Raw genomic sequence first — 12,843 nt, forward strand, 5'->3', positions numbered from 1 at the left:
GAGTCATAGGACACAAGGGGGAGAAAGTTCATCAGCAAGAAGGTGAAGGGAGATGTTTGGAGAAACACAGTTGCCCTATTGTGCAGAGTTCTTAGGTCAAGGGGAGTCTCTGTTAATAGCTTTCTGCCTGTTACAGACTCTCCTTTCCAACATAATCTTGGCAGTTGCAAGGAGGCAGAGTGCTTTTCCTGCATCTGCTGGGTTTTGATTACTTTAACTCAAAATAATCTTTATGCCAAAGTGGCCCATATTGGGACAGCCTGCCCTGGGCCCCTACCATAACAATCAAACTTCTTCCTTGGATATGGAAATATCATGACAGAACACCTGTGAGAAGACAGAAGCTGCTGACAGCGTAAAAGAGTGCCCTACATCAACTATGAACCCGTTAGACATTTGTCAATGCCCCTGCTGCACTACAGGTGGGAGCCTGCCTCCTACACAGAAGACGATGGTTTTAAAGCAGTCAAGGTGCTGGAAAGAGCACCGGACTAAGAGTAAAACAGACTTGGGCCCTAATCCCAGCTCTATGAACTTCCTGACAAGTTAGGAATTTTTTGGAGATTTAGTTTACTCACATGTGAAATATGGAAATAATAAAACAACTGCCCTGCTTGACTCACATTTGGTCCTGTTGGGAAGATGAAATAAATTGAGACATGAAAATGTGTAGGAAATTGTCAAGCAGATATAAAGCACTATATTTATTGTGATAAAAGTAGTGAGCCTCCCTTACTCCCCTACCTGGAAATAGGCAAAGGCCAAGTGATCCAAGGCATCCTCTAGACTTGCCTCATCCTCTGTCTTCCATTCTCCATAAGATCCTCGGAAGAGACTGACAGCCTCCTCCAGCCACGGAATGGCATGGTAGTAATCCCCCATGTCATACGCCACCTGTAGGTAACATAAGTACCATCATTAAGCCTGAATCCACAGGTAGAGGAAAGGAAATGACAAAGAGTAAGAGGGCCTATAGAACACAAGCAAGCAAGTTTTCATCTCAAATTCATTTAAATTCAATTTATCAACCATCCATTATATCCAATGCATTGTTCTAGACATAGCAAAGACACAAGGGTTCTTGCATTTAAGGAAATTATAATATGGGGAGAAGAGAGATATGAACTCAGTTAACTGTAATACTGGGCAAAATGCACGAATACTCAAAGGAAAAACGCATAATATGTCATGGAGACAGAGAAGGGAGAGACTTGGGAATCTCAGAAGGCTTCATGGAAGAAGTGGCATCTGAGGTAGACTTCCCCTGAAGAAAGAAAAGAATTTCAATGAGCAGAGATTGAAAGGAAGAACATTTTAAAGTGAAGGAATGGCAGAAACAGAGCCAAAAGCAACTTGTGTTCAAGTTAGACACTGTGTTATGGCCTAAGGTGAGGAGACGCAAGAAATGAACTTCAAAAGGTAGCATGGGTTAAGTTAATTAGAGTTGTGAGTGTTGGGCTTTTAAAAAGATACTGCCAATAGCAATGCGAGAAATGGACTGAATTCACTCATTTATTTATTCAATATTTACCGAGTATTTGCAATGTATCTGGTGATCCCTGACCTTAAAGAGCTTATAGTCATATGAAGGGCACAAGAGTAAATCAATAATTGCAACACAATGTATTAGACCCACATGGGAATGCTCAAACAGCCCAGTGACTTTTTTCTATATTAAATGTTGGAAGGTGGGAATGTGGCAAGGTGTACTAGAGCTTGTTCCTGTCTTTTAACAGCTTACAGTTAACTAGAATGCCAGCACTGCAGGTGGAATTTCCTGGAAGTAGATGTTGGAGACAGCATGGAATTATAAAATCACAGAGTTGGAAGCACTCTTACAAAAAATTCTAATTCTACTCTAACTTCCAACCGGCAAAAAGACAGGGCAGAACCTAGAGGTACTGAAACTCTGCAATCTAAAACAGTAAATCAGCTTTTCTTCCAGGTCTGCCATTCATCTGCCATTTTATTTCTCTGATCCTTACTTTTCCTGTTTATGTAAAAAGGTTGAGTTGAAGAATAACAGCCAAAATGACTGAACTTTTTTTGCAAAGTTAACAATTTGTTTAAGTTTTCCCAAGTCCCAAAAATATGGTAGATTGAGATAACTGGAATCCTTCCAAGCAAAAAGACTTGGAACTTTTGAATAAAATATAACAAATATTTTATGATATATTTTCAAGAAAGAATGGAATATACCCAAGTACCAGAAACAAAAAAGGAGCTAAAAACCTCAGCAATGAGCTTAAGAGCAGATGCTGAAGCTGCTTAGGATGGGGGCAGTGTTAGTAATCCCCGTACTTAGCAAAAATTGGTTATACTGCCCACATGAGCCCCTCCTTACACCTCCCAAAACCTAGGCACTAGAACAAAGACACACTCATAAAACTGAAATCCATGAAAAACTATACCTTAAAGGAAAGGTAGACCAGAAAAAAATCTACCCATTGTTGCAAAGAGTCAAGAAAACTGGTTTGTTTCTGTCTGGATATTGTTCGGAGGAAGCAAAATGTCTCCTTAAAATATTCACAGTCTTGAGCCTATGTTTCATGTGAGTTTAGGGTATGAATCTGCATTATTCATATAGCTCAGGAAACTCCAGGCCAAGAAATCAATATCAAAATGGATCTATGGTCAGTGCAAATCAAAACCACAATGAGATATCACCTCTTGCCTGTTAGAGTAGCTATTATCAAAAGGACAAGAAATTGTGCTGGCAAGGACATAGAGCAATAGTTCTATGCACTGTTGGCAGGAAAGTAAATTGGTGCAGCCAATGTGGAAAATAATACGGAGGTTCCTCAAAAAATCAAAAACAGAAGTTTGATCTACCAATTCCACTTCTGGTATTTATCTAAATAAAATGGAAACACTAACCCAAAAAGATATGCACCCCCATGTTCATTGCCAGTATTATTTACAACAGTCAAGATATGGAAACAACTTAAGTGTCCATTGATGGATGAATGGATAAAGAAATGTCACACACAGACACACACACACACACACACACACACACACACACACACGATGGAATATTATTCAGCCATTAAAAAGGAAAAAGTTGCCACTTCCAACAACATGGATGGACCTTGAGGGCATTACACTAAGTGAAATAAGTTAGACAGAGAAAGACAAATACCATACAATCTCACTTATACGTGGAATCTAAAATAAAAACACAATAACAAAAACCCGAGCCTATAGATACAGAGAACAGACTGGTTGCCAGAGGTGGGAAGTAGGGGGAGAGTGAAATGGGTGAAGGGGGTCAAAAGGCACAAACTTTGTATTATAAAATAAATAAATCACTCAGATATAATGTATTCCAAAAAAAAAAAAAAGGAATCTTAGGCCAGTGATACCACCAGAGTACTGGAAAAAGAAAACCCAGAACACTTTGGAGTGATATTCCCATAACTCCAGTCACAGAGATTCCTCTAGATGGGGAAAAAAAGTCCTGCTAAAAATAAGCTCACAAACATAATAAACCGTATCAGGAAATAATCAGTCATGAGCAACAGTCAATAGACATGACTGTGGCAAACTACAATTAGACAACTAAGAATTTCAGAAACTAGAAAGGCTGGTCTGCTTTGAAATAATCCATGGAGGAGGAGATTAGAGATGTGTAGATGAAATAAATTTGGCCACACGTTAATAATTACTGAAGCTTTTTCTTTGACCCGGCAAGACCACTCCCAGAGAAATAAAAACAATTGTTCACAGAAAGACAAGAATGTTAATAGCAGCTTTATTCACAGTAGCCCAGGCTGGAAAAAGTGCAAGCATCCATTTCTAGTAGACTGGATAAACAGCATGTAGTATACTCATACAATGGGATAATACTCAGCACTAAAAAGGAATGAACTATTAATAAATGCAACAGGTGGATAAATTTCACAGATCCAGTGTGCTGAAAGAAGCTGGACTCAGGATAGTACACATATATTGTATGGCTTAGGACAGTTCCTGGGCACCCAGGCAAGGGTTGAGTGGAAGGGAAGGGTCAGGAGTGGTGAGGAGAAAGAGAAGGGGGGCTTTATTGAGCTATATGTAAATTCATTTTTTAATATTAACCTTAATGTCTTCTGTTTTACATAAATTCCTTTTTAAAAATTTGAAATGAACATTGCAAAATTTTAACATATTTCACCTCAATTATAGATATAATTGCTTGTTATATTATTTTATATAGTTTTCTTATATTTGAAATGTTTTATCTTTTAAAATAAGTGAATCAAGACAAAAATAAAGATGGCCAGTGAGGGTTTCAGGAAGGCACTTACTGCATTTTCAACATATGGTTTTAGTTTCAGAAAGGCTTCACAAATGAAGTGTATATTGGTACCATACACAGAACTATTTTACCTGGCTGAAATTTAAATTAGCCATGAACATGATGATTGAGCTGATTCCATTCAGAATCCTAGAGAAGGGAAAATGGTACATAGAGAGGCTTAGGGCAACCCACTCTGCACTAATTTGGAAGACTGATCTCTAAAACTTAAAATCAGGGCACATGAGGCCCAGTCTCAGATATGCTAATGAATACTGCAGGGGCTGGGAAAATTTACTTTCCTGCAATACACATCTTCAAAATTAAAAAGGACTTACTCCATTACTTCTTGTGGCAAAGGCTAACAAAGAATATATTGTAAAATAACCTCAAGTGTGCTTATAAGTTATGATCAAAGATCAGTTAAATTTCTCATATGGAAGGTTCCTGAAGTCTATTTCCTCAAGTAATCTTCAGTGAATGGCCTCAGCTTTTTGATACTACCTTAATCCAATACTTCTAAATGCTCAGGAAATGTTGCAAGGGATTCCAGAAAGTCTCAGGAGGCTGAGTTTTCGTGACCTTACCTCACATCTCTATCTCTTCTCCCCTTCCCCAACCTTGAACCCTGCTTCTCCTTTCCACCCAGCCTTTCATCTGCTGGCAGGGCACTACTGTTAGGGTGACCCCAGGACCATTTTTCCCAGTCCCAATTTATATCTGTCGTCCGGCCATAACTAGTAACACTCCCTTTACTCTCCAGAATATCCTGCGTATGTGATCACCTTAGTTATTATGGAAAGAACATGGGACTCACGGTTAAAAGACCCAGGTTCAGAATTTATTTCTGCTACTTAAAATTGTGTAACCTTGGGCAGATTATTTACCGTATCTGACCTTCGGCTTCTTCATCTGAAAATGGAGAATTATACCAAATTTCCAAGTTTGCTGGAAGGACTTAAAGCATGTAAAAGCAATCAGGATATAGTTCCTTTATCCACAAAAAAAAAAAAAAAAACAAGGGCTGAGCGCTTCGCTCTCTCTCTCTGTACAGCGCTTCGCTCTCTCTCTCTCCTTTACCTTGCCAACTTGGAAGCAGTCATCTGCCGTGAGGGAGAAGAGCCTCCTGGGGCTGTACAGGTCAGTGACAGCGGAGCCAGCGACTCTTTGGAAGACGCCTCGGGCCAGGCCCTTCACGTTGAGCATGTACACATCCTGCAGCCGCATCAAGGCCCTTGCTGCTCCCTCCACGTCCTCAAAGGCTGGGAGGTCCTGCTCCACCTTCTCATAACCATCTTTCAGAGCTGTCAAGGTGGTAAAAACACCAATCCACCATTCAAAAAACAGGCAGTGAGCATTTAATACAGGCTAGGCATAACCACCTCTTCAAATCTTTCATGAGCAAATAACATGTTTTATGTGTTTTTATTTCCCATGGCTAGCAGAGTCCTGGTGCAGAGTGGAGGCTTAATACAATCTTCTGAATGAGGAACATAAGCTCTAGAGTAAAAACTAAAGCACACGCATGTTGTTCCATCCTGTCTCCAGGAATCTTGCACTTTGTGGGGATAACTGTTCTTCCTCCTAATCTCCCCAAAGTCAACAAATTTTTTCAAGTACAAAGTAGAATAAATTAGGAAACTGACCTTGCTTCAGATCACATTATAGTTTAATCAAGTAGAAATTATTAGACAAATATGTAAATGGAATGATATAACCTGTACTTCTTCATAGGGTTATGGTGAAGCTCAAATGAGATAATGGACATGAAAGCATCTTTTTTTTTTTTTTTTGAAGATTTTAATTTTAAGTAAGCTCTACATCTAACATGGGGCTGGAACTCACAACCCCAAGATCAAGAGTCTCAAGCTCCACCATCTGAGCCAGCCAGGCCCCCCAAAAGTGCTTTCTAATGTACAATCACATAGACATATTAACAAGAGGACCTTAATTCTCTGTTAATAACAAAAGCTATGAAGATGGAGTAATACCTACCCACTTCATTACCCTTCATCACATTCCACCAGAATCTCTCTCCTTTCCAGAATCAGGAGACAGAATCTTCTCTTACCCTCCAGCCCTCCTCCTCATTACCTCGGATGTTCTCACTGGCCTCCAGACTATGTACCACATTCCTCCAGTCAGACTGTAGGCGTTTGATGAGAGTAAATGCAAGCAGAGGGTTAGACACAGGGGTTGCCGAATCCTCGTGCAAAGAAAGCACCTTGTCATAGAATCTGGAAGAGAGGAGTAGAACGATCTCGCTTACTGATACAGCCACCACCCCTAGCAAAGGCTGGCATAGTGTATGTGCATTTGGAGTAGTTAAAAATGAAACATGAACCCCTGGCAACTCACATAATCCTCTAGCCAATAAGCTCAAAGAACATGAAAACTACCAAGACAAGAGAAAGAGGTCCATCCATTTGTTCATTCAATGAGTCAGTCTCTGCTCATCAGTTACTGTACATCAGGGACCACACTAGATGCTAAAGATTCAAAGGCAAGACAGGGTGGAGCTCTCAAGCAGTTCACAAGCCAGAAAATCTTTCCGCTCATCACTCTCTTATCAATATTTAGAATCTGGTAGAAGCTCAAATATGTTGTGAAATTAATTGCAATAATTGATACCGGCTAGGAGAGAAGAGAGCTTATAAAGAGCTATGTAACGCTCCAGCTACTTGGAGGCAAGGCCCCTAACCCAGGCGGAAGTTAGAAGGTGTAAGGGAAGACTTCCTGGAGGAAATGGCACTTGATCTGAGTCCTAAAGGATTAAACAATTGAAAGCTGCTACTTACTGAACCTTTACCACGTACTAGGCATTCTGCTAAGTGCTTTATATATATTTTGTCTCATTTAATCCCCCCATCCTCAGATTAGATTTTATCAAACCAACAATGAAGAGAGAAAAATTTGAAACCAAGGCCACACTGTTAGTGACAAAACCAGATCTGAACCCAAATCTTCCTGACTCTGAAGCTTGCTCTCAGCTGATTTTGCCATACTGTTTCCATGGAGCTAAAACAAAAAAGGAAGAATTTTTTTTTTTTTTAACTTGAGTATAGTTGACTCACAGTGTTACATTAGTTTCAGGCATACATCACAGTGATTCAAAAAATACAGAACGCTTCACGAATTTGCATGTCATCCTTGTTCAGGACCCATGCTCATCTTCTCTGTATCACAGGAAGAATATTTTTTGATCCAATGGGACTAACATATACAAAAGCACAGCGGCTTGACAAGTATGTGTTCATTAATAAGTCGGTCTAAACTGGTTACTTGCTAGATGGCAGACTCCATGCTAGATGCTAGGGATGAAAAGACAAGACATGACGAAGGGAGGAGAGGCAGTCAGAGACAATTCAACATGCATGAAGGGACAGAGAGAAATGGTAGGGGGAGTTCTGAGCTGTTCAGTAGTGCTGGAACCCTAGGTATGTTGGGAGGATGATGGGTAGGTCAGACTGGACAAGAGAAGAGCACCCCACAGGCCCTGCTGAGGAATTTGGGTTTTGTCTTGAGTGCAATTAGAAGCTGCCAAAAGGTTTTAGGTGAGAGTTGGATACACTAGGAAATGTTTACATATACGAATCTGTGCGAGGGTGGGGTTCAGAAGTGGGGAAGAGTGGAGGCAGAAAGAACTGTCTGGAGGTCAATTCAAAACTGGAAGCAAGAGTAAGGAGGGTCTGAACCATAATAATGACAGTGGGGGCAGAGGTCGGGATAGATTCAAGGGAGATATTCAGGAAGAATTCCACATAAAAAACTAGTAGCTGTAATGGGGGAGGTGGATGTGGGGTGGTCCAGCAGGCATCCAGCCTCTCTGGCTTGCCAAATGTGTAGAAAAAGACCAGAAGTGACCATCTTTCTAGTTAATTTCTCTCCTTTTCAGATGTCCTAAAACAGTGTTCACATCAGCAAAAGATGCTGTTTCCTTTCCTGGCATACTACAATTATTCCATTTCTAACACACTATTGGGATTAACATGATTACAATTTATTGATGATAATAAGGCAGACCTAAGAGTTGTTGGCATGCCCTCTAAAAATTTTTCCCTTGATTTAAAATTATTAATTCCAGGAGTAATATAATAACAACAATGGAAGTAAAAAGAAAAAAGTGTGTGCAAAGTGAAGAGGACATGGGTTTAAAGGCATGTGCTCAAGAGTGGTGAGAAAATAGGCATTCTTTGGCTAGAGTGGAAGACTTGAGTGAGGAGGTAGGGGTGAAAGTTAAGAACAGAGGGAGTGGCAGGGCTGGGGGATTCATTGCCTTGAAACTGAGACTGACCTAAGGGTTTCTCAAGGGTGGAGCCTGAAATAGAAGATGACTTGCCTCCAGGTGCTTCCAGGGAGCCAAGAGTTGAATTCAAGCATAAACTAAGGGAGGAGAATCTGGGCCTTGGTGCCCCAGAGAGGAAATGAGAACCCTGTCAAGTCCCAGGATGTCTCTGATCTCTAAAACAAGGCACTTTGAGAATGGGTACTCTACAGTTTTAAAAACTAAACCAGCCTCCTGGGGTGGGATTTTTATTTTATTTTATTTTTTTACTGCCCATTATTTCCTTCTCCTGCTCCTGCTCCTGCTCCAGCTCCATATGGAACTACTTAGTGCAAGATATTTCATTGCTAGACGAAAACACTTACAAGCAGAGACTTGGGCTTGAATCCAGCCTGAAGAGTAAGTATCCAAGGACAACTGAGGCTGAGTGGGCAGTAATTTTAAAGACAGTTGGATTGGAAGGAGACCTGGCCTCCAACTGTCCCTCAGTTTGCTCCTCTGTAATATGACAGAACTGGTCTAATCTAGAAGGTCTCTCTGGATCCTTTCAGCATGACCATTCTATTGTTTCTTTCCATCATCTTTTCCATAACTGAATAAATAGATTCTTCATTTGGTGCTTGAGGATGTTTAACAGGCATCAGAGGAAAGACACAAGGCAGAGACGTGAAAATTTCCCCCATGTCCTCCAGCATTCAAAAGCCCTAATGCCTTGTTCTCTTCGCATGGTACTTTGTGTTATGGGGTCAGTTTATTTAGGGCAGGGGTTTGATCTCTACTGCAGCACATAATTCAGTTCGGCATTCAGATACATCATTTTTCTGTAACACAAAGAAAAAAACCCATCAACAGATATCTGAGACTGGTTTGGAATCCAAACATTGGCCCTATTCCCAGCCTCTGAGCAAATAGCTGGTTTTCAGAGACCGAATCACTGGATGCTGAATTCAAACCTTAAGTTTTCCTAAATGGCTTTTTGCTTTAGCAAATGTTGCTGAGAGTAGAAAATCAGATCCTTGCTTCAAGAATCTGCACATAAAATTTGCAACCCAATCCTGCATTAAACATAGCCTGGATAGGTTATCCAGCCGCAATACGTAGGCTATTTTAATTCAATATGTTTCTCCTTGAGAATTCAGCAATGGCTGTGTCTCAGTTCTTCTGAGACATTCCAAATGCTTAATTCATAACACAAAAATTACTGCTGCTGGTAATACTTTTTCAATCTTGGTAGCTTTTTAAAACTGAAATAGCAAAATAAAAAAAAAGCTATATATATATATGTATATTTAACTAGTAAAATTTTTATTCATTAACTTGGGGTAAGGAGTAGTTTCAACATTGAAAAATATTTTATTTCTTTTTTTAAAAAAGCTTTTGTTTATTTATATGAGAGAGAGAGCAAGAGAATACATGGGGGGCATGGTGCAGAGGTAAAGGGAAAACTTGCTGAACAGGAAGCCAGCCTCTGCTAGATCTAGGATCCCAGAATCATGACCTAAGCTGAAGGCAAACGCTTAACTACCTGAGCACTCAGGCACCCCCAAAATATTTTATTTCTAAATTCAGAAATTTAAAGAAGACTATCTACTGAGGTCCTTAGAAATAACATCTCAAGTCACATTAGATCACCAGATTGGGATTATAAGGAAAATAAGTAGAACTGCCAAAATTTTTGTTTTAGAAAGCAAATATCTCACTAGGTTTTAGAGCATTGACTAAGGAACAGACAGTCTCTAAGATATCAAACTAAACTTTCTGAAATTAAATGTTCATAGCTCATAGGAGAAGAGAATCTAGAATTTTTCTGAATCTTTCTTATTATCTAGGCTCTCACAATCTTAGTTACTGCTTAGAGACAAAGGTGGAGTCTAGTTTCACCAGGCAGTCTCAAAATAAACAAAAAAATCACACAGAGCTAACATTTGTTGAGCACCTACTACATTTTAAGCAATATGATAAATGCCTTTACATGGTACTAATCCTTCTACCAAGTCTGTGGGATAGGTGCTATCATTATCATCATTTTGCAGATTAGGAAAATAATGCTTAAAGAGGTAAAGGACCTTGCCCAAGGTCAGAGCCAAGGATTCAAGCAAAGGTCTATTAAATTTCTGCATCCAGACTCTTAACCACTATGTACTCCAGCTATTCATAAAATCTCAGCAGTTATGGGGTTTGGTCTGGGTCCTGGCACAACAGATAAAGCAAGCAGTAAGGACCTACCTGATGGCATAATAGCAAGAAACAATCAAAAGAACTATGTCCTAGTCCTGGATTAATGTATAATCTCAGGTAAGGCTACTAAACTTTAGTTTTCTTATATTTTAAATGATTTCTCATTTGTTTATGAGAGCCATACAAACCTATTTCAAAGCATGTGTGTAAGGAGCAAATGAAATTAGGGTTCAATGAAAAAGCTGTGACGATGACAATGGTGATGAGACAGTAAAAGAGACCAGCATCAGTGTCCCCCATCCCCCTCCATCAGTCACCCTGATCCACAGTGCCATCTCTCTGTTATGAACCTGTTCCCTGGGAGACCTGGCATCAGGATCTTGCCCCCAGCCCCCATCTCTACCTGAGTCACCCAACTAAAGAGATTAGTGGTATGAGAATGAGCACATGGAGGCAGGGAACTTGGTGGAATCTCAAATCAAAGAGAAGAGTCTTTTATTTCCACCAATAAACCTACACTCCGATGCATGTGGACTAAGAACAGAATTAAAACATTTTGCTTTATAGAGTAGGCCCATAAAACACCGGGCAACTATGCAACCCTGAAGAGTGACAAGAATTACTGAACTTATCCTTTACTATTATAACACACACATACATTTTGTATGTGTGTGTTATAATACATTTTGTATGTGTGCATGTGTGTATATTCAATTCACACTATGCAAAACTGATAGTAAATTTAAACACACATATAACTGCTTATATGCAAGCTACATACTTAAGAGCACATACCAAATCACACTATCATTCAGTCGCCATTGAGTAACAAGATCTTTCACACTCGCTTCCACACATAGCCTGATTCTCTCCAACAGGGCTCTCTCCCACTGCCACAGTGTCCCCCATGCCTTCTTCCCATGCACCCCAGAATTTTAGTATTACTATCGCATACACTCGCTTAGCTATATCAGCGGTGCATTGTGAGACAGCTCTCTGTTGGCCTCAGCTCAGCAGAGGGCCAGATGATGTAAGACATATTTCAATTTATTCAGATAGCTATGTTGTTACAGCACTGCTGGAGGTTTCTTCATGTCCTAAGCAGAGAAGAGACAACATACTCAATCACAATGTATCACACAATACAGTCATTCATTTTTCAGTTTGATAGTCAATATTGATAGTCAATGCCCCAGCATGCCAAGTCTACAGTCTTTTATGCCACAGTGTGTAGCACTCGAGTTTGCTGCTTGTATGGCAAACAGTATTAGCTGAGCATCGGCTTGTGTGTGCTGCACTCAGTATCCTCTAGTATCAAGTATGGTTTTCCCTACTGTTTTCTTGGTCTCAATATATACATGTTAAATCTCAATTATCTCATATTTAGAATTTAAATATTTTTTTGAAGATTTTATTTATTTGACACAGAGAGAGAGAGAGAGATCGCAAGAAGACAGAGAGGCAGGTAGAGAGAGAGGGGGAAGCAGGCTCCCTGCTGAGCAGAGAGCCCAATGCAGGGCTCCATCATAGACCCTGAGATCATGAGCTGAGCTGAAGGCAGAGGCTTAACCCACTGAGCCACCCAGGCGCCCCTTTATTTAGAATTTAGAGAACTCTTATTAAATATGGGAAGAGAAGGAGAGTTGAAAACAAAGGAGACAGTGGACATCTCTGAATAATAATCATGATGCCACCGACTCCAAGCTCCCTGAGGTCAGAGTTGGGTCTTGCTCACCATTTTATCCCCACTGCCTGGAAAAGTATGTGGCTCAGAATAGGCAAACACCCCCACTGAATGAGTTAATGAACACGAAACCTTATTCATATACTGAGCTGTACAAGCAGCATCCAGAATGCTGCAGACATATCCATATCATCGTGCCCATCCAGTCCCAAAGGCACGTAAATCTCACACAGGGTCACACAATGTCACTTCCTACTAAACACCCCTTCTCTGTCACACACGTGGCTACAGTGACACTGTATTTTCTCCCTCTCACTCTTGCAGTCGCGCTGTGTCTCTGTGGCACAGAGCCTGGGGACCCACCCGCATGCACTATGAGGTCCTCCAACTAGGCCTGAGTCACTCCCACCACAATTT

General features: G+C 40.3%; 1 protein-coding gene and 1 non-coding gene across 12 annotated transcripts in view; both read right to left on the reverse strand.

The window, feature by feature from the left end:
- The window catches only part of P4HA3 (prolyl 4-hydroxylase subunit alpha 3), a 38,790-nt gene that overhangs the window by 25,283 nt on the left and 664 nt on the right, over nucleotides 1-12,843 (reverse strand). For 9 of the 11 annotated variants that reach the window (XR_006604194.1, XR_006604196.1, XR_006604195.1 and 6 more), the window contains exons 2-4: nucleotides 6,374-6,516; nucleotides 5,360-5,583; nucleotides 745-894 (exon numbers count right to left, since the gene is read on the reverse strand). Coding sequence is in view for 8 of the 11 variants with exons in the window: in XM_045071375.1 (XP_044927310.1) it covers nucleotides 745-894; nucleotides 5,360-5,583; nucleotides 6,374-6,516 (517 nt within the window). In the remaining 3 variants the exon portion in view is untranslated. Of the gene's footprint in view, nucleotides 1-744; nucleotides 895-5,359; nucleotides 5,584-6,274; nucleotides 6,517-12,843 lie in introns of those variants that run through there. The other 2 variants (XM_045071369.1, XM_045071374.1) reach the window with 2 other exon arrangements.
- On the reverse strand, nucleotides 7,393-7,496 carry LOC123389614. Its single transcript, XR_006604236.1, has one exon. It is a non-coding gene; the product is annotated as a U6 spliceosomal RNA (small nuclear RNA).

Source organism: Mustela putorius, unplaced genomic scaffold, assembly GCF_011764305.1.
Source record: "Mustela putorius furo isolate JIRA1106 unplaced genomic scaffold, ASM1176430v1.1 tig00003987_pilon_pilon_pilon, whole genome shotgun sequence".
In the NCBI taxonomy this organism is placed as follows: Eukaryota; Metazoa; Chordata; class Mammalia; order Carnivora; family Mustelidae; genus Mustela; species Mustela putorius.